Source organism: Python bivittatus, unplaced genomic scaffold (assembly GCF_059951505.1).
Source record: "Python bivittatus isolate LINGU-HERP-01145 unplaced genomic scaffold, Pbiv_v1 ctg000400_np1212, whole genome shotgun sequence".
Lineage (NCBI taxonomy): Eukaryota > Metazoa > Chordata > Lepidosauria > Squamata > Pythonidae > Python > Python bivittatus.
In genome coordinates, this window is record NW_028277073.1 from 1,677,002 (window position 1) to 1,700,025 (window position 23,024).

Sequence of the window (23,024 nt, forward strand, 5' to 3'; positions counted from 1 at the left end):
CTAGCAACCAGTGTCCCTTCTAAATCGTTACATCTAGGACAACTTCAAAAAAACTGCAGGAAATTATATGCCTTAGTTTTTTAATGCCAGGGCCAAACAATTCTATATAAGCAATCAAATTCGATACCACTGAAAATGTTTTTAATTTCGTGTATCTTAGCAAATTTTGTGCTTTCCATAACATTTGTAATACAAGAACAATTTTGACTGTATGGTCCAAAAAACTTTCAGATGCTATAATAAAATGTAATAAAATACCTCATATGGAAATGAACCTTTGGAATTAATTGTGGAAATGCATTTCACAGAGAAATGTATTTTTTTGAAATGCATTCTGTCATAATAGATAAATAGGTCAACCACCTCGCTTCACATTGACATTTTATAATCCTTCTAACAGTAAAGCAGCAACAATCACAAAGTTAATAATTTGAAAAAGCAGAATTAACACTAAAAAACCGAGTGAAACATAATCTGATCATGGATTAAATTAAGACAACACATATATTTACAGACATAATTTAATGCACACCATTAAGAATCACAAGATGAACAACTTAACATTTTGAAAATGTCATTCACAGTATATTATATGATATTCTTCAAAAGGAAATAATACTCTCTTTCATAAAAGAACCCCACATGTATCTGTCGAGATTAGCTATCATGGTCAATAGGTGGCTCTCTTTCCTGTAGTTTAAATGAAGAACATGTATCTCTTAACTATTTCCAGATAGACTTTGAATGCGCATACACTTGGTTCATTACAGTAGTTTTACAAAGCATACAGATTAGTTTTAACTTGTTTTGCCTTCAACCTATGTTTTACTCCTCTTGCATCTATTTTCCCACTGACTAATCCAGTTAGATAAAGACACCCAATCCAGAACTGCAACTCTAGGAAGGCACAGATATTTCATGATGCTTCACTCTTTTTATGTCTGGAGAAGGTAATGTCTGTGGTGACAATAAGTCCTGGACCAACTAGCAGTGTGTTTTTCCCCTGCATCTTAGTTGTTGTGAGTATATATACATGGGATCACATATCTATGTATTTATCATGTTTTGAAATATTTTTAAATTAATTTCAAAATTCTGTCTATCCTTACACCATTTGCTTTGCATTTTCTTGTATATTCAGAAAAAATGAATGTAGTTGCACACAAATATTATTTAATTTTAAAATTATACTTAACACAGATTCAGGAGGGGAAATGGATATGTCAATTAATTATTGACTTTTTAACAAATGTCTAAACCAACAGTCTTTACGCATATACACATTTAAAATTATTAACAACCTGCTTACAACTAAAATAGAGTACAGATAAAATATAAAACAAAACACTGTAATGATATTTCACAACCTAGGGAGTGGCATATGACACATACCAATGTGAAAATTTAGCAACTCTAAGGTAATATTGTGATAAAGATCAGCCAACAGGTAAGAAAGATAGTAGTGAAGCTCCCTGCCTTAAATCCTCTGAAGGATAGGATAAATCAGCAGAACCTGCTGATCCCTGTAAAATGAACAATGGAACATTATGACTCAAAATTTCTACAGAGCCTATCTCACAAGGACACAGGAACTGCGAAACAGGGAAGTTATGACATATTCCAAATAATTCTACAGAAGACAAAACATCAAACCTTGTTAAAAAGAAGGCTCAGTGATTAAAAAAGTACAGAAGGCTGGCATTGTTCTGTTTTTCATGATCTAGCAGCATTCATACTTTTTAAAACTAAACTGCGATCAACTTGGCAATCAACTCCCAAATGAATGTCTTAGTATATCAAAGCCTAGTGGGAAAATGCTGTTCAGTGAGAAGCCCAAAACCCAGAGTTTTTCCATTATGCTTCTTAACCATCTGGATTTAAATGTTCTAAAATAATGAATGAGCCAAGATCTATTGGGGAAAAAGTTAATTTCAGCCAGAAACTGAGAACATGCTACAGAGACATCAACCCCACCTCATGAAGGGCGAAGGCAGGTCTGAGAAACATTATTTATAAAACAAATGTATAGGCTGTCCAACTCATAAACAACTCTGGGCAGCATATGTACGGTAGTCCCCGGGTTAAGAACTCCTGGTTTACAAACAACCCATAGTTAAGAACGGAGCCTACTGTAGCAAAGTTTGAGTTAAATACACAATGATTCGAGTTAAATATACAATAGTTTGAATTAATTTCACAATGCTACTTATACAATATTATACAATAATACTGTTCAGGTTTACATACAAATTTGACTTAAGGACAGACCTTGGGAATGGAACTCATTCTTAAACTGGGGATTACCTGTATTTAATAACAATATCGAATACAATTTTTAAAAAGGGACTAAAGCACCTATCATAATGATAAAATTCCCACAAAGGCTAACATAGTGCTTCCTAAACCAGTACCTAGGGAAAGAGTCAAGCCTTCAAGGCCTGTTTAAAGGATAGCAGGGTGCAACCTATGGGGGGAAGGGGGGGATGCAGTTTCAGGGGATAGGCATCACAAAAGAGAAGGCACGCCACCTAAGTGACCTAGGATGACACCATTTTAAATATGGGAGCATGCTCATTCTGTGAATCTTACTGGATGGACAGAAACAATGGGAGAAAGGTGGTCCCTCAGAAAGCCAGGCCCTATGACTTTTAATAGAAGAGAATATATGTAGCTCAGGGTTGAACTGTGGAGTCCTTGGTGCTCTCTGAGTTTGGTTGTTTGCTTGCAGATGTTTCATTACTCAACTAGGTAACATCCTCAGTGCCACTGCATTCATTACCCTAGTTGGGTAATGAAAAGTCTGCAAGTTGGGTAACAAAATGTCTGCAAGCAAATAACCAAGCTCAGAGAGCACCAAGGACTCCATACCTATGACTCTGACTGTAACTTCCAGCACAACCAGGTTTCTAAATATGCAGATCTAAACACAACAGAGAATATGCATGGAAAACTTTAAGGACTGTAGTCATTCCCTTATGAGCCCCATCAGAATACTTGAGGTGCTCACTCTTTGACAGTGAAGTCTGGAAAAGCACCCCAAGTTCTTGCAGACAAATGCTTGTTCCAGTAATGTGCCAGAAGTGACTTTGTGTTATTTTTTTTTGCAAAGACTTACCCTACAGCATTGTTTTTGTGTGTAAAAATTGGACTAGTTATACTGCTTTGATAGGACAAACCAAACAAACATTGGTCTCAACTTAATCAAGGAGCTTAAAATAGAGAAATTTTGCATATCATTTACTAAGTATCCCTATCAAGCTAATAGGTCTGTAATTAGACTGGGCTAGACTACTTTATTTTTATAAAATGGAATGACTACTGTGTGCGCCCTCCAGTCAGCCAGAATATGAAATACCTTACTGATGTCCATGAAAAGAAATGACCAACTTGGGCCCACTAGCTAATATTTTCCTTTAATAACACCCGGGGGGGGGGTAATTTTCACCATTTACATATTAATCTGCTTTAGATAAAAACACTAATGTTATTACTGAAAGTTTTTTGAAAACATCAAGATTTTCATTGTTACAAAATATAGGAAGTTCTTGCTTAATGATCATTCGTTTAGCAACTATTCAAACTTACGATGGTGCCAAAAAAGTGACTTATGACTAGTCCTCGCACTTACGACCATTGCAGCATCCCCGTGCTCATGTGATTGTGATTCAGGCGCTTAGCAACCATAGCGCATTTTTGACAGAGCGTTCTGTAGTCACGTGATCACTGTTTGAGACCATCCCAGCCAGCTTCTGACAAGCAAAGTCAATGGGGAAGCTGGCAGGAGGTTGTAAGCTGTGGTCATGTGATGTCTCGCTTAACAACTGCACATAACTTGCTTAACGACCACAACTGGGACTGCTGTCACTAAGTGGGGCAGTCATGTGATTTTTTGCTTAACTGCTTCATTTAGTGATGGAGTTGTTGGTCCCAATTAGGGTCGTTAAGCAAGGACTACCTGTAGCACTCTCAGGTGATTTTTTTTTTTTAGTAGTAGTTCTGAAAATTCCATTAAAAAATTAAGTAAACCTGAGCTGGTATACAAAACACCAGCATGTAAATTCACAACTACAGTAATACCTCGGTTCACAAACACTTCTGTTCACGAACAATTCGGTTCACAAACAGCAGCGTTCGCAAAATTTTGCTTCCGTTCACGAACTCCGCATCAGGTGACGAACACGACCCGCGGCCATCTTCCCTGCCCTGACACGTGGTCGTGGCTTCCTGTAGGTGAGATCGCGGTTGCAGACGGACACTGGCTGTGAAGCTTTTTGGTGTGCTTTTTAGCATGGTTCCAAAGAAGGTGCAGAGCGAGCATGGTGGTAAAAAGAAAGTGCAGAGCAAGAATGGTAAGAATAAGGTTTTGAAGAAAATAACCATTGAATTGAAGAAGGAAATTATAGAAAAGCATGAGCATGGTATTTGTGTGACTGATCTGGCCTTGGAGTACAAGATGGCGAAGTTGACAATCTCAACTATTTTGAAGAATAAAGATGCCATCAAAGGAGCTGATGTGGCAAAAGGAGTAACGATGTTAACCAAGCAGAGGACACAAGTGCTGGAAGAGGTGGAAAAACTTTTGTTAGTGCGGTTGAATGAGATACAGCTGGCAGGTGATAGCGTTAGTGAAGCTATGATCTGTGAAAAAGCCAGGAAACAGCACAGTAATTTACTGCAAAAAACCCCTCTACAAGTGCAACAAGTGAAGAATTTAAAGCCAGTAGAGGCTGGTTTGATAAATTCTGCAAGAGAAGTGGCATCCACAGTGTGACAAGACATGGTGAGACTTCCAGTTCTGACAAGGCCGCTGCAGAAGCCTACAAGAAAGAATTCGCGGAATTCATAAAGGCGGAAGGATATGTCGCTCAACAACTGTTCAACTGCAATGAAACAGGGTTCTTCTGGAAGAAGATGCCGAACAGAACCTATATCACGCAGGAGGAAAAGGCACTGCCGGGGCACAAGCACATGAAGGACAGATTGACCCTTTTGCTGTGTGCGAACGCAAGCGCCGAGCTGAAGATTAAGCCACTATGCAGCGCAGGAAAAAACAAGTGATATTAGACAGATTTTTCGCCAAAACTCAGCCTGCAGCTAGGAGACAAAGAAGAGAGGAAATCCCTGAAGGAGATCTCCCTGATGTCCTTTTGGAGGGGGACTCTCCCTCCAAACAATAACCGCCTCGCCACCCGCCTTCCTGTCCTCCACGCCAGAAGTTGCCTCAAGCAAGGTTAGTGTTCTCTCTCTTCATACTGTACTGTACTGTAGTTTGTTTTATATTTTTGTGGTTAAAAAAAAATACATATGGTTCAGAACGGATTAACCTTATTTACACTGAACCTTATGGGAAAATTTGATTCGGTTGGCGACCAAAATCAGTTGGCGACCACATTCGTAGGGGTCAGAATGGATTAAGCTTATTTACATTGAACCTTATGGGGAAATTTGATTTGGTTCGCGACCAGAATCGTGGAATGAATTAAGTTCATGAACCGAGGTACCACTGTATTAAGGGGGAATAAAGAAGGGACAGAAAGGACAAGTTTATAGAAATCTGAACATATTAGTTATCAATTTGAGTGTGTATCTGAGCTCCAAGTACAGTGGTACCTCTACTTACGAACTTAATCCGTTCCGTGACTCTGATCGCAAGTCGAGTTGGTCGCAAGTCGAGGTAAATTTTCCCATAAGGTTCAAAGTAAATACGGTTAATCCGTTCCGCCCTCCAAATTTGGTCGCATCCCGAAGCAAATTTTCCCATAAGGTTCAATGTAATTACCGTTAATCTGTTCTGGCGTCCGTGGACCACGCGTCAGGGGCGGAAAAGCGCCGGCACGCTGTGCGGTGGGGCAGCAAAACGCCTGCGCGCTGCGCGTCAGGGGCAGAAAAGTGCCCGCGCGCCGCACGGTGGGGCAGAAAAATGCCCGTGGACGTGTCAGGGGCGGAAAAATGGCCGCAGACGTGTCAGGATGGAAAAATGGCCAAGGACCACGTGTCAGGGTGGAAAAATGGCCGTACCTCGAGGCGGAGTTCGCACATCGAGGTAAATTTTTGGGGCCGGAGCTGGTCGTATCTCGAAAATTTCGTAAGTAGGGGCGTTCGTAAGTAGAGGTACCACTGTATTCTTGGATGGAACAAATTATTTAGATTATTTTTAATCTGTTTTAACAGTTCTGTTATTCTGTTAAGATTATCTACACCAAGAACTAAAAAGATGGAGTACATCCCTCTTGTTAATGCTAAATCTCTTGGCAAAATCCAAAACCACTGATAATGTTACTTTTCTGAACTACTTGGTGAGAATGGTTTGGAAAGGAATTTTTGTTTTACTATGATTCCAGTAGACGATGATGTGAATTTCTGGTCTGTGACATATAGGATTACACAGGATTCGACTTAGTTGGTGGGACATAGATTAAAATAACTAACTAACTAACCAACCAACCAACCAACCAAGTTGGTGAAGACTTGCTTCTTCAGGAAGGCATCTGATGATAAGAAATGTACATTTTATTTGATGCTTTATTTGAATTATGTATTTATATATTACACACTATACAACCACTTTTTACTTGTAATGATTATGTATGACATTGCTTTGAAAATTATAACTCTCAATTCTCACACCCACTGCTGAGGCCACCCTTTCCCATCTGTTGGATGAAGAAGAGGAAGGGATGCTCTAAGTATTTAAGAAACAGGAAGGACAGATGGGGTATGTAAATCCCCAGGAATAACAACAACAACAACAACAACAACCAATCACAAAATACAAAAACCTGCAAAGAGAAATGGAACGACTATGGCAAAAGAAAGCAAAGACAGTGCCAATAGTAATAGGTACCTTGGGTGGAATCCCAAAATGCCTGGAGCACCACTTGAAGACCATCGGCATTGACAAAATCACCATTGGTCATTTGCAAAAGGCAGCTTTATTTGGAACAATTTACCATCTGCCTATCCCAGGTCCTTGGGAAAGACTCGACAGATGGATAAAAATGGCAAATCCAGTCTAAACAGCTGGCTGACTGCGAAACCAACAACAATAATTTATTTTAATAACAACAACAACAACAATTTACCCCCAGTGAGGCACTACCTTGATGTGGTTGTGGGGCTTGAGCGCTCCAAGGAGGATGAGAGCTATGCCAGAGGTTCAACCATACTGGACAGGTCTCATCAGAGAAGCTAGACGAAGAGGGTCTCTTCCATAAACAATATGGTGAGATGTAATTTACAGAAACTGTCACCCGGGTCAACAAGGACCACGCTAGGTGTTCTAGTTCCTGGACATCTGGTGACAAGTGGGATACTGGACTCAGGACCCTGTTGGGTGAGCAACCAGGGCCAACAGTTGCAGGACTACTGGAAGAAAAATTGTTTACCCGTTGCAAATATATGAAGACTGAAAACAAAGAAATACAGTGCTACCTCTAGTTACGAACTTAATCCGTTCTGTGACTCTGGTTGCAACTCGAGTTGGTCTCAAGTCGAGGTAAAGTTTCCCATAAGGTTCAATGTAAATACGGTTAATCCGTTCCGCCCTCCAAATCTGGTCGCACCACGAGGCAAATTTCCCCATAAGGTTCAATGTAAATACGGCTAATCCGCCCTCCGAATTTGGTCGCACCCCGAGGTAAATTTCCCTCATAAGGTTCAATGTAAATAAGGCTAAACAGTTCTGAAACATATGCATTTTATTTTTAAACCTCAAAAACCTTCCAAACGCCACAAAAACCTTCCAAATGCCACAAAACACACCACAAGCCTCACCGAACGTCTCCTTGCTACCGCGATCTCGCCCACAGGAAGCCGCGACTGCGTGGCAGCAGGGAAAATGGCCGCGGATCCGGTTCGTAAGTAGAGGCAGAGTTCGCAAGTAGAGGTAAATTTTTGGGGCCGGAGCTGGTCGTATCTTGAAAAATTTGTAAGGAGGGGCGTTCATAACTAGAGGTACCACTGTAATGATCTGCTATTACAAATCAAGTCCAATGAGAAGAGGGTATCTGAAAAGAATGCACTAGTTCTGGAAAAAACAACAGCCAGAATCAGAAATAACAGAACAGAGACTAGCAGATCAACAACAATTTATAATATGAAATAAAGTATTCACAGAAGTAGAATTGGAAGAACTGCAAAGGACTACCCAGGGTGAAGAAACTGAAGACTTGCCAGAAGTAGCTGAGACTGTAGAGGCAAACCAGGGGGAGTCGGCAATAGAGAAAGCCAGCACAGCTATTGAATCATTTTCATTCCCAAACCAGGAACCCTCTCCTCTGCCTTCTCCTCAGAAAGAAAAAAGCCCTCCAATTAAAAAACAAGAGGAACTGAAACAAAGAATAATTGAGCATCTAGAACAGCGCAAAAAGAACAGAATAAGATTGCCTGCATTGAAGCTTGTTACAAAGAAACAGCTAGCACAAGTATTAAAAGATGCCAATACTGTAATATCAAATATAAGCACCAGCTCATAGCAAGAAACAAACCAACTAATGTACAGCACGGCTGCAGTTACAACTGAATACCTTGGATGCAAAATCAGCAAACAAACCAAAAAAGCCAAACAGTGCATCACCATGATGGAAGATCAGGTTGGAAAATAAAATCAGCATGCTAAGATCAAGTGCAAGCACGCTAGAACAGATGAAAGTAAAGAAGCTGAAGAACAAGACCACCAAAGAATGCCTGATCAAGAAATAACATCTAGAAATAAGGAAGATAAGGAAGCACTGGAAATAATAAAGCAGCAAATAACAGCCATAGCCAAGAAGATCAGCAGATACGAAGCTCAAATAGGAAGAATCTCCAATCTCAGTTGAATCAGAAATATTACTACCAATCCATCAACGGAGAGACCGTAATGAACTAGTCAATACTTGACAAAGAACAGTGAGGTTCTGGGGGCAGCTCTGGGACAACCCAAAGAAATAAAACAAGAATGCAGCTTGGATAAAGGAGGTGAATAAGAATAAAAAAGAAGATGAAATGAAAGAACTTGTAATAACAAGCAGAAATGGTGGAAAAAAGGGCAAGGAAGATCAAGAATTGGTCAGCACCAGATGAAGATGAACTGCATGGTGTTTGGTTGAAACATCTGACTGGTCTGCACCCATTCACTGCCAAGCAAAACCTAGCTGATAATGAAAGATACAACAAAAGGAGCAGCACAGGCCAATTACCTGCTTACCAACAACTTTCAAATTGCTAACTGGTATTGTAACTGATGCAGTCCAACAGCATCTAGTTGAAAACAAGCTCTTTCCACCTGAGCAGAAAGGAAATTGCCCAAACAGCAGAGGAACAAAAGATCAGCTCTTAATTGACAAGTTGATTTTGGAAAATTGCAAGAGAAGGAAGACTAACTTGAATGTAGCGGGGATTGATTACAAGAAGGCATTTGACTCCTTGCCACATGATTAGATAATCAAGTGCCTAGAAATAACAGGACTCAGTAGAAACCTCAGAAGCTTAGTGCAAAGATCAATGGCACAATGGAAGACACAGTTGGTGGTCAATGGTAACAGACTGGGAGAGGCTAATATCAAGAGAGGAATCTTTCAAGGAGACTCACTATCACCACTACTGTTTATCACTGCAACTGATTCCTCTGTCAACAATATTGAACAAGTCAGGCCCTGGCTATCAAACATCCAAATCATCTGCCAAGCTATCCCACCTCCTTTATATGAACGATCTGAAGCTGCATGGAAAAACACCACCTGAAATAGAATCACTGCTCAACACTGTCCGAATATACATCCAAGGTATTACAATGGACTTTGGACTGGACAAATGTGCCACCCGTACCATCAACAGGGGAAAAATAGTGAAAACTGAAGGAATCAAGATGCTCTATGGAAATAACATCAAGAGTCTGGATGAAGAAAATCACTACAAATACCTGGGCATCCTTCAAGCTGACAACATCAAGCACACTGAAGTCAAGGAAAAGGTTAGTAGTGAATACATGAGGGTGAAGAAAATCTTAAAGTCCAAACTCAGTGGAGGAAATACCATCAAGGCTATTAACACCCGGGCAACTCCAGTCATTACATACATACCTGAACAGTGGACCTGACTCAAGCAGAACTAGAAGTTCTGGATAGGAAGACCAGAAAAATAATGACAATGAATCATGCCATTCATCCCTGCACCAACGATGACAGACTCTACTTACCAAGGAACATTGGTGGGCATGGAATGTTGTAAGTACACTAGACAATTGAAGAAGAAGAAAAAAAGGGCACTGGAAGAATATCTGAAGGACAGTGCAGAAGATGCACTGAAGCTAGTATACCATGAAGACCAAATGAAGAATAGAAAAGAGACATGGCAAGGCAAAGTATTACATGGCCAGTACACAAAAAAACTAGCAGGTAAGGCAGATGACAACAAGACCTGGCAATGGCTAAGAGCAGGAAAGTTGAAGAAAGAGACAGAGGGACTAATTCCAGCTGCACAAGACCAAGCCTTAAGAACAAATGCATTCAAAGCCAGAATTGAGAAGACAGCAACAGATAGCAAATGTCGCCTCTGCAAAGAAGTTGAAGGAACAGTGGACCACCTAGTCAGTTGCTGCAAGAAGATCACACAGACTGACTACAAACAATGGCTTGACAAAGTAGCAACAATAGTGCACTGTAACATTTGCAAGAAATACCATCTGCCTGTAAGTAAGAACTGGTAGAACTACAAAACAGACAAAGTAATAGAAAATGAAGACGCTAAAGTGCTCTGGGACTTTAGAATTCAAACACACAAACACCCGCCACATAACACCTTAGACTTAACAATTGTTGTATTGTCGAAGGCTTTCACGGCTGGCATACGATGGCTGGTGTGGTCCTTCCAGGCTATGTGGCCGTGTTCTGGAAGTTTTGTTTCCTAACGTTTCGCCAGCATCTGTGACAAGTGGAGGGTTAACAACTCAATAGAAGAAAAAACCCTGCCTAACCCCCAGGAAGATACACACATTCTGACACCAAAGCAAGCAGCCACTCGTTAACCCAAACCCCCCACAACCCCCCTACCCCCCCCAATCCCCCCCTTCAGATCTCTATAAATACCCACAAAAGGGTCACATCATCCTGGGCACAGAGAGAACTGCTCCTGTCTGTGCTCCTGCACTCTGAAGATGCTAGTCACAGATGCTGGCAAAACGTTAGGAAACAAAACTTCCAGAACACGGCCACATAGCCCGGAAGGACCACAGCAGCCATTAACAATTGTTGATAAGACAGACAAAAAAAGTCTGGATAGTGGAGACAGCAGAATAGAAGAGAAAGAACTGGAGAAAATCACAAAATACTAAGACCTGCAAATATAAGTAGAATGACTGTGGCAAAAGAAAGCAAAGATAGTACTAATAGTAATAGGTGCCTTGGGTGCAATCCCAAAACATCTGGACCAGCACTTGAACACCACTGGCACTGACAAAATCACCATCAGTCAATTGCAAAAGACAGCTTTACATGGAACAGTTTACATCCTGCGACAATACCTTTAACACCAACAAAAAACATCTGCTTATCCCAGCTCCTTGGGAAGGACATGATAGGTGGAGAAAAATGCCAAATCCAGTCTAAACAATTGGCTGACTGTGCGACCAACAATAATAATTTACATTTATATGTTGCCTGACTCCCAGCAATTCTGGGAGGAATACAGGGACTAGTGATGTCTTAAATAGAAGATTCTTTCTTATCCTCTGAAGCTTCATTCCTACCTATTCATGTGTTGGACCTCCCCTTTTGTACACTGTCCAAAGAAAAGTATCAGTTCACCTGCACGAAGTCTCTGCTTATAGATGGGATGGTGCTAACTCTGTTCTTCAATTTCTTTAGTTGGGGAATTGCTGACTGTTGTTATAACTCCTTCTGCCCCTCTCCCCTGGCTTTATAAGGGATACGGCTGGCAGGCCTGCAGGAACTTTCACTAATTATTAACATATTTTATTTCTTTTGATATACAAACTTAAAAACAAAAAAGAAAAAAAAGAAGGGAGGGAGGGATACATATAAAGAGCTCAATTTTTAAACACAGCATTAAACCTTAAGCATGAAGAATAATAGTGGTCAATCTTTCCATTATGTCAATAAAGAGTCAACATGAACACACAGCATCAATCTAAGACTGTTAAGTTTGGGATGACACTGTCTTTTCACCTTATCAGAATATTCTTCTTTGCTACATCCCATGCTTGGTAAATTCAAAGCTCTTCATTTATCGATAAATTCCAAATGTTTAGTATATAATTCAAGAACACACCAACTTCTTTAAATCTCATTCCTCCATTTTTATATCAATATTATTCTGATATACCCAATTTGATGTATTTACATCTACAAACAAAGGAAGTTTATCTGAAATAATTATTCCCAGATATTTTAGAGAATTAAAAAGTAAAACCCCAATTTTGACAAATTTCCATAGATATATTGAAACTCATATGAGAATTGAATTGCCAGATAGTTTTCCATTATTGTGATATTATTTCTATAAGTTCTGCTATAGAAATTTATAATTATCCATAAGACAAAATACAGCATCATCATATAACAGTTGGTCTTCAACTACAGCTGCTTTTCATAGAATCATAGAGTTGGATGGAACTAATAAACTCTTCTTTGATGCAGCATCTGCTAAAGTATTTCAGATTGCTATCCAGCCTCTGTCTGAAGACTTCCAGCAAAGGGGAGCAGACTACTTCATGAGGCAACCTATGGCACTGGTTGACAACTATTAGAAAATTCCTCCTAATATGTAACCTTATGTATTCTGAGGCAAGAGAGAACAAATCCATTCCCTCTTCTGTATCACAACTCTTTTGACATCTGAAGACTGTTATATATCCCTTTAGTCTTCTTTTTCCCAGGCAAAACATACTTAGTTCCTTCAACTATTCCTCATAGGACTTGGGTTTCCAGTCCTGGTAGTCTTTCTCTAAATTTGTTCCTATTTGTCAATACCATTTTTGGACTGCAATGCCCAGAACTGGATAGAGCATTCCAAGTTGGCCTGACCAAAGCAAGAAAGAGTGGGACAATTAGTTTTGGTGATCTGGACTCTTATGTTACTGTTAATATGCCCCAAGATAGTTTTGGCCTTATTTCCGACTGTGTCACACTGTTGGCTCATGTTTAATTTGCGATAAGTAAAAATGTTGCAGCACAAGGCCCAAAATATAGCCTTATAGCATTCCACTTGACAGTGCTCTCCAAGCTGACGTGGAGCCATTTATGAGTACAGTCATTTAGTCAGAATATTCTCCAATTACCTGAAAAAACAGGCCAATGGTTTAAATATAAAATTAAATGTAAGAGAAAATAAAGGGCATCCTTGAAAAGTTCTATGAGACAGATGAATAAGTGAAGAAATCATTTCACTTGTAATAAACCTGGCAAACGGATTAGAATAATACATTTTAATCCAATTAATGAAAGAAGGAAACCCCTGTTAAACCACAACTTGCTCCAACATTTCAAATACTATCAAAAACTATCAAAAGGCCTTTTTTCCGTTCAATGAGATAACTGCTAATTTCAATTTTTCTTAACGTATACCTAAAATGTCAATTAATATTATTCAAAGCTTACCATACTTTTATGAAACTAGATTGTGTCAGGTAGACAACTGAAGGTAGTATTATCCGTAATCTATGTGCTAGAATCACCATCAACATTTTGGTGTTAACATTCAATGAGATTTAGCAGTAACTTACACAATGAGCTTATATTAAGTTGAGTAATTACACAATGAGGCTTACAGTTATATAAGTCCCATTAAAGGAAGTTGGAAAAACTTTGTTACAAGGGACCATAAACCTCTAACAGTATAGGAACAATTTAAGAAAATACATGTTTTACCATTTAATAGGATAAATACCATAATTGGGAGCATTTATGTTTTCATAGATATAATAGTAATCAATAAGTAAATCGCTGCTTAAAATTTATAATTTTTTCCATATACAGTAAGAATACTGGATGAAACTGTTAACTTTCAGATAAAGAAAAACAAGAGACAAAATTTGATTTCTGTATTCAAGCTCCCTGCCAGAAGAGAAATTGGAAGAGGATCTGAATCTATTTTAAAAACTGATTTTACTGTTCTCTGAACAATTAAATGTTCATATTTTCCCAATCATTATAATAGATTTAATCAATGTAACTTAAAGGAAAAAGTGCATAAACCAAACACTTGGCAGTCCTTTGAGATTAAATATTTTGTTTATCTACATAACCAAGACATTGGTTATACCATATGACTAAAATAATTATTTTAAATAAATACAAAAGAACCCCATATAAGACGGAACCTAAATGGATAAAGTTAAGAAAAATGTTATGTCTATGTTCTGTTTTTGTTTAAATTCAATCTTCCCAGCAATGGGAATTCTGGAAGTTGAAGTCCACATACTTGGAGGACATCCAGGTTGCAGAAAGACTATCATATCTAGTCCCTCATAAAATTTTATTCACATGAGCTATAGCACAAAGAAGCTCAAAATAACAAACAAAAACAAGAAAAAATATAGATCAGCTTGTTCACATGCACCAATCAGGAGCGCATTATTTATATATACATATACATATACATATACATATACATATACATATATATATATATATATATATATATTTATATTTATATATATATATATAAAAAAAATAAATCAACTTGATATATAAACTGGGCCCTGATATATATATATATAAAAATATAAAAAAAAAAAAATCAACTTGATATATAAACTGGGCCCTGAAAAACACCATAACCACTACTATGAAGTGATAGCAGTAGACCTTGTGGAAAACCCATGAAACTACAGGTAGTCCTTGACTTATGACAATAGGGACTGGAAAATTCATTGTTAAGCAGTGCGGTCATTAACTGAGGCATCACATGACTGCACCCAATTTTATGACATTTTTGCAGCGGTTGTTAAGTGAATCACCATAGGTGTTAAGTGAATCATGTGATCGTTAAGCAAATCAAATTAAATGTGATTCATGGTTCCCCACTGATTTTGCTTGTTGGAAGCTGGCTGGGAAGGTTGCAAATGGTGCAACCTTCATAAATACATGCTGGTTGCCAAATGCCTGAATTTTGATTATCTTACTGGGGATGCTGCTACAGTTGTAAGTGCAAGGACCAGTCATAAGTCCCTTTTTTCAGTGCCGTCATAACTTTGAATGGTTGCTAAACGAATGGTCATAAGTTGAGGACTACCTGTAATAAGAACAAGAATGATAAGCAAAAAACATCCTATCACAAGGATTTAAAAAGTATCCTAGAGAGCATCTGCTCTGCCCTAGATGGCCATAGAACTGAAGGGAACTTGCATTCCTTACCATGCCAAATGAATGATGAGAATCCCTAACATTTGAAAATGGGGAAGCAATCATTTCAGGGAAGCTTGTATCAGTACTCACACTGTGAGTCTTATTCAGGGATTGGCTAAGCTAATACAGTATGAATTGCCACTGGATGGATATTCCAGGAATTCATAAGTTACAGATGGAAACAGCTAGGTGAAAGAAACTGTGCAACCCAAGTTTCCTTGGTTGTTCACACAATATTCAGCACAGCTATCATCAGTGGTAAGCTGCATACAAAGGTCCTGATGAGAATAAGAAATGAAGATAACGTGTATCTGAAAGCCAGTAACTTTACTCAATTTATATGTATTACCCACTTAGTGGAACAATCTGATAAACTGTCCAAGGCATCTGAACAATTTTAAAAGCAGTTCCCCAACTGAGTTGCAGAAGATGGGTTCTTACACACCAACATGGATACCATAAGAGAGTTCAATGATTTAAAAATAAAAAATAAAAAATCAAAGGCTCTATTTTTTGATAAGATGAACAAACACTTGTTTTGAGAGGCAACAACTAGATAGATAGGGCTAAAAGCATTTCTGTGACAGACAAGCATAGGGAGAAAGTTATAAATTTGGTTTTGACTCATTCTAAGCCATCATCTAATTGACCAGTAAAACCCTAAATGTGTGTGCCTGCACAGCGATCATGAAGTTGAACAAGAGAAGTCCAGAGAGCGTCACAAATTTCTGCCAAAAAAAAAAAAGCTAGCAGACTCTTGTACCTGATCCTTATTTAGGACAGAAACAAAAACAGCTGTTGTTCTAGAATAAAGACCTGAATTCTCAAGGTATGAAGTAGCATGTTGTAGTAGAGAAAATATTTATACTTTTCTCTATTATTAAAGTCTTCATTTTTCTCCCCTTGACTCCCCAAAATTTTTTTGCAATATATTTCAAGGTAAGTTCGAAAAGACTTTTTGTTTAACATGAGAAATAGTATTTTTTTTTCTTTACTTTCCAATGCTAATCTCCAGATATGCAACTAAGTAGTAGTAGAAGTAGTAGTAACACAACTTGATCTTAGTCAAAAGGCTCCTCTTTTATACCCCTTTCATGCTCCCTAACTCTTCACAAAATTACCTCTGCTATACCCAGAAGACCACTCAGGTTACCAAGATTTAACAGCTTACCTTTGATGCTAATAGGGAGGAGATACAGTACAGTAAACATTATTATGTGAGACATTTCTGCATCTTTTCTAGAATCACAACAGAATCAGTAGCACATGTCTTTGGCATAGACATTCCCAATTCTTATTTATTTTGAGGGCTTTGACAAAACCAGAGTAATTTCTTTCCATGTGCTGACTTTTCAGCTGAAATCTCTAGGAATGTAATCAAGTTTACTTGATCACAATTACTATTACAAGGCTCTGGGTCTGACTTCTGTGATGGCTGGGGGTGCGCTGATTTTTTCCCAAGATTTTTAGAATACTATTTATTTATTTATTTATTTATTTATTTATTTATTTATTTATTTATTATCAATCAATCGTATTTATATAGCTGCCCATCTCACACAAGGTGACTCTGGGTGGCGTACAACAACTAAAAAATAAATACATAAAAACAAGATCATACAAATGGTCCATCTGCTACAAATGGAGAACTCTCTGCCATAATTTTTTCCCATGTACTGAAGTTTTTTGGTCTCTGACCATAAATCAATAAAATAAGTAAGTAGTATCAGTTTTAGTGAAACTGATGTCCAAGGAGGCCTACTGGTACTTTGAAATAGAAATCATAAGGAGCACGGGTGATAAACTTAACTACCTACAATGGATTCAGCAGCCTTTTTACTTGCGTTAAGCCACAGGAATCCTGCCAATAGCAAAAGGGTAGCATATTTTCAACACGGAGCTCACAAAAGGCTGAAAGAGAGTCAAGCCACACTGCATCCCAAGCAGAACATTTGCACTCTCTGCGATCGAGACTCAATCTGATTTTAGAATGGAAAGAAAGGAAAACAGGCTGCACAGCTTTTCTAATCACTGAAGTAAGAATGCTACAATTATATGCCCTCAAATCAGATCTACTGCATTACCAGAAAAGTTTTTACAAACACATTGATTTACAAACTGCAAACTACAAAATAGCACTAGTATATTTTCTAAAAAAATTCTCAGTGGAAGTTAAAGCATAAGTTATATGTCTTACCAGTGCAGGCCACTGAATATGCTTGATCTTTGACCCCTGAGACTGGCTAGGATCCTTTCTCTTTGCCCAGATCAGCTGGTATTCCACAAGGAAAGCTGCAAAATCTTCATAAACTTTAACCCATTCTCGTTTTTCCCATTCAAGATCATCAAATTCCACATATACCTAGGAACATAAATTTATCAAACAATTATTACTGCGCAGCTATACTCAACAAAAACTAGCAGAATATTTTATTTGATATTTAAAGCATTTCCAAATTATTTCATTCCTAGTCTTCTAAATCTTGATGAAATTAAGAAGATGTTCAATAAAACCTGATACAACATTTGAGAACGAAGGTAAGTAATAGATATCAAAACAGTGACAAACATAACCCCTCTCTTTCACAGATGGTGAGAAAAGAGGTGGCCTACCAGAAATATACAGCACAGTATATACATTAATTTAATCTTACTTTGCAAGAAAATGACCAGCTTTTAAAAGGTTTTGTTCATAAAAAATATGAGAATACATGTTCAACTACAAATAATCACTATTAAAATTCTACATTACACAAGAGATCCAATACTCACAACATGTTATGATAACGGTTCCGTTTTCTAAGGACTGTTACTCTGAATACATGACTCTAAGTTCGGTAACGTATTTATGATGAACTTATGTACTTCTATAATAACAAAAGCATATCAATAGTGGGAAATGAAAATGAGAATGTATATTATTCCCACTGTTACTATTTAATTCCTGTAGGGATAAACTAATGTCCTACTCCTCAGATATTATCATGAAATATGATATAAAAGTGTCATTGCATGTCAGAGGATGTCCACAGGAAGAACCCAAACACATCCTTCTCCTACACAGCATCTAAGAGTGCCACTGCACCCCAAAAATCTTCTCCTTAAAAGTATGTTTGGTTTTAATTTGTAATGCCATTTAAAGAAAGGGAGAGAAGCATTATTACGAATGAGGATGCCAGGAGAAGTCACTTATTGGTGACTTATTTCTACTTTCCCTGCTTGGCAGATAAGCACTAAAAGGCAGGGAACAACTGCTGCAGCTACATCTGGCTGATTCCTTCCTATCCCCACATTTCATATTGGATTTAAATTATCCCTTCCTTTTGCTCTATGGCTAAGCTTTTCTGCTTCTTCCAAGTGGATGCTTTGCTTTATTGAATCTTTTTACAGTATTTTGAATTTGTTGTCTTCTACTTTTGTATCTCTACTACTAATACCTTGATTCTCTGGATTTTTTTTTTCTTTTCTCTCTCTTTTTTGTTTATTTATAAATACATTCTCTCTTTGGGGTGAGATTTTTTCTAATGGGTGGCTTTCTCTCTCACTCTTCATGTCCTCATCCCCATTTCACCTTTTTCTGAATTTCTTCTTTTTCTTTTGGTGCATTTTAAAGTATTATTCTTATCATGCTGAATAAAAAAAGAAAGTGTAGATAGTATTAATGAAATGATATAAAAGTAAAAGGGGAGAAAATGGGGAGAAAGGAAAAAAAGAGCTGTATACAGAACTTCCAAATCTTTGGCTATATTGTTCAAAAGTCCTTTCCTTTTGTTAGAGAAAAATAATAATTTGAATGCCGACTGCACACAACAACCCATTTCTACTAATCAGGTATAGATTTTTCCTTTCGGTGCTTTATGATAATTTTTTAAGCAAATCCCCAGTCATAGAATCTAGGGTTCAAAGTGGTCTTAGTGATAATCTAGTCCAGTGTTGTCCAAACTTGGCCACTTTAAGATGAGTGGACTTCAACTCCCAGAATTCCCCAGCCAGCATTTGGACAACACTGATCTAGTCCATACCCCCGCTCAATGTAGGATCCCCTAAAGCAGAGGTTGGCAAACTACTGTCTGTGGGCCAGTTCCGGCCCGTGACCTGTTTCTGTATGGCCCGTGAGCTAAGAATTATTACATTTTTTAAATGGTTAAAAAAAATCAAAAGAAGAATATTTGGTGACGTGAAAGTTATATAAAATTCAAATTTCAGTGTCTATAAATAAAGCTTTATTGGAACACAGTCACACTCATTTCTTTATGTATTATCTATGGCTGCTTTCATGCTACAACAGCAGAGCTGAGTAGCTGCAACAGAGATCTTAAGTAGTTCTCTCACAGCTTCGCATTGCTGCTCAGCACAATACAAATCACAGTGACACAATATTTTGAGTACCATACATATTGCTGTATCTCAACATTTTATTACTAATTAGATGGCAAAGCATTATGTTTATTATGCAATGACACTATAGCTGTGCTAAAAGACTACAGTATACACTGACATTACCAGACTAAGCACTTATCACAATATTCCCAACTCAAAGGAAAGCAAAGGTCAGAAAAATGAGAACATTTAAAATGGAATAACTCATCATAGCAGAATTTGTTTACAAAAATAAAAAATGAAAATGAGGCTGCAACCAAAGTAAATTTCTGTGTGGTTCATTTGTTAGCCAGTAAGGAAAGCTGTTTACTGATTGTGAGTTAATTAAATTGTGTTTAATTGTAGCAGCTAAAGAAATGCATCCAGAGAAAATAAACTTGTTTAAGACTGTGAGAACAGTTGCTCCAAGAGTTGAGGACATTGTGAGCAACATCAATAATCAATTAAAAAGGCAAACAATTTTGAGTGGTTTTCCTTGGCTCCAGATGAGTCGACAGATGTTACCGATACTGCTCAGTTGTTGTTTATTCCAGGAAATGACTGAAGAATTAGCCTCTATGAATAGCCTGTGTGGAACAACTGCAGGCGAGAATAGTTTCAAAGAAGTTGAGAAAACACTAATTCAGTACAACCTGAAATGGAGTCTGCTAAGATGTGTTATAACTGATGGTGGTAAAAATATACATGGAGAACAAAAAGGCTTAGTTGGACAAATTTACATAGCTTGTGAAGATGTAAGTTTTTTAAAGCCTATGGTTATTCACTCTATTATTCATCAGCAGGTACTTTGTAGAAAATATCTGAATCTGTCATGTGTGATTACTGAACCAATAATATCAAAGGTGAGCTTCATTTGCTTTTGTGGACTGTCAGTTCTATGAGTTTTTGTCAGAAACAGAAGCTGAATGTCCCGACTTGACCTACCACAATAGTAGTTTGATGGCTTAGTAGTGGAAAAGTTTTACAGGTAGTCCTTGAGTTAGAACTGCAATTGGGACCAGGATTGCTGTTGCTAAGCAACACGGTTGTAAAGTGCAATGTCATGTCACTGCAGGCAATCCAGGCAGTCCTGGTTGTTGTTGTAACCCAGGACATATGGGTCTGTTACTATCATTTCTGAACTGTGGTGCCCAGCACTGGACAAAGGATCCAAACAGAATCCAACGAGAGCAGGTGGAATAATTAATTCCCATGATCTGGACTACATGCTCCTGTTAATGTGTCTCATGTCCCTTTTTCACACTGCTGGTTCAAGTTAATTTGTACTCAAGGAGATCAGATCCCTTTTATATGTACTACTGGCTTATATTTTCCCAATCAGATGCAGAACTTCACAATTCTTCCTGTTAAATTCTTACTTATTTCAGCCCACAAAGCCTTTTGTATCTCCTCTATCTTCCAGCTTTCTACCATTTGCAAATTTTTCAAGTGTCCCCTCAATTCTTTCATCCAAGTCACTGATTAAAAAGTTAAACAGCACAGGACCCAAGACACAGCCCTATGGCACTCCACTTGATAATTCCACCCAAACTAAAATGAGCCATTTTAATGAGCACTTTTTGGATCTGGTCATTCAGTCAACTGTTCATCTAAAAGTAGCATAATCTAGCCCCTACTTTACCATTTTAACAAGAAGAAGTACTTTGCTGAAAGTTTTGCTGTGGCCCAGGCATACTGTGTCTCCACCATCACCAATTTACTTAGCTAGTAATTCCATCAAACAAAATGATAAAGTTAGTCTGGCACTATTTGTGACAAATCCATGCTGGCTCCTATTAACTGTAGCATCCCTATCCAAGTGCTTGCAAACATGCTGCTTGATAATGTGTTTGAGGACTTTAATCCAGTATAGACATGAAACTGACAGGTTTGTAGCTTCTTGGGTCCTCCTCCTTCCCTTTCCTGAACATGGGAATTACATTTGCTTTCCTTCAAACATCTGGGACCTCTCCAATCCTCTAGGAATTCTTAGCAATTACTGAGAGTGATTTTGTGATTATCTCCACTAGTTCCTTCATACCTTGCAGTATATACATTACATTTGACCTTTGAGATAAGAATTTATTTTCCCTTACTCTCTCCTTGTCTATCCTAAGCTGAGGTTCCCTTTTTCCCCCAGTGGCATACGCTCTACTTTCCTTCTGATAAACAACAGTACTGCCCTTTCACCATCACCCATTACTGATTCATCACTTTCTCCTTGCCAGAGAGCTAAGCCCTCTTTGGCTTTCCCTTTGTTTCTAAAGTGTTTTTTTCTTACTTTTAAAAAATTTATTGCAATTTTTAAAAATAAAAATATAGAAAAAAATATAAAAACAAATCAAAAGAGTAGCAGCCAACAAAATTAACATATAAATGAATGGAAATCACATATTCACTAAATCACTGGTTCTCATCGGGGGTGGTACCGCCCCCCAGGGGGTGGTGGGAGGATGCTGAGGGGCGGTGAACTTGTTTTGGGCGGTAGGGGGGCGGTGGGCATGTTTTGGGTGGTAGAGGGGTGATGAGCATGTTTTGGCATTCGAACTTAATTTTAAAACTCCCCCAAAAATTTATTAAATCGATTATCCGGTTTACACCATTTGTACCAGCAATAAAACGAACGTACGCGACGGCTGCCCTCACGCACTTCTAAGAATGGTGAGACGAATTTATATTCTAGGTAGGCTGACCTTGAAGAACTCGACACTACGATTCTTCTCTGATCCCAACCAGCACAGCGCATGCATCAGCTGTTTTCCCGCGCGATTAATCGCAGCGTGTGCGTTGAGCGTCCTTTCAATATGAATGTTTGATTTGACCCGTGTTTCTTGAGTTGCTTTTTGTTCGCTTCATTTCTGTTTTTTCCCCTCAGTTTCGATTTACTTTCATTGTTTATTTGGCCAGTCGGCTAGGTAAGTGCGCTTATTAGTTCTTTATCATGGCCGTGAATTATTAATTTTGAGAAAGAGCATTTAAGCATTTTTTTTGCATTAGTCATTTTAATTTTAATAAAAGGAATGCAATTACCTTCCAGGGCAAAAGTATCGAGTTAAATCGAACAAATTTGGTGTGCAAGTCTACTGAAAAAAATTACTTAAAATTTTTGCCTTTTATAATTCAGTAACTCCCCCCCATTCCCCATACCCTAAATTACAGGATTTTCACAAAGGGTGGCATTGAAAAATTTTCTGCTCCTTAGGGGGGCGGCAGCTTCAAAAAGGTTGAGAATCACTGCACTAAATCATATAATAACTATATATCAAATATGTATAGAAATGTGCCCATTCTTATAAAATATATGGGTAAGGAAAATATATT

At 38.1% G+C, this 23,024-nt stretch overlaps 1 protein-coding gene across 3 annotated transcripts in view; it reads right to left on the reverse strand.

The window, feature by feature from the left end:
- JMJD1C (jumonji domain containing 1C) overlaps positions 1-23,024 on the reverse strand; it is a 149,119-nt gene that overhangs the window by 82,095 nt on the left and 44,000 nt on the right. For all 3 annotated transcript variants that reach the window (XM_088144295.1, XM_088144294.1, XM_088144297.1), the window contains exon 2: positions 17,542-17,706. Coding sequence is in view for 2 of the 3 variants with exons in the window: in XM_088144294.1 (XP_088000420.1) it covers positions 17,542-17,706 (165 nt within the window). In the remaining variant the exon portion in view is untranslated. The remainder of the gene's footprint in view (positions 1-17,541; positions 17,707-23,024) is intronic.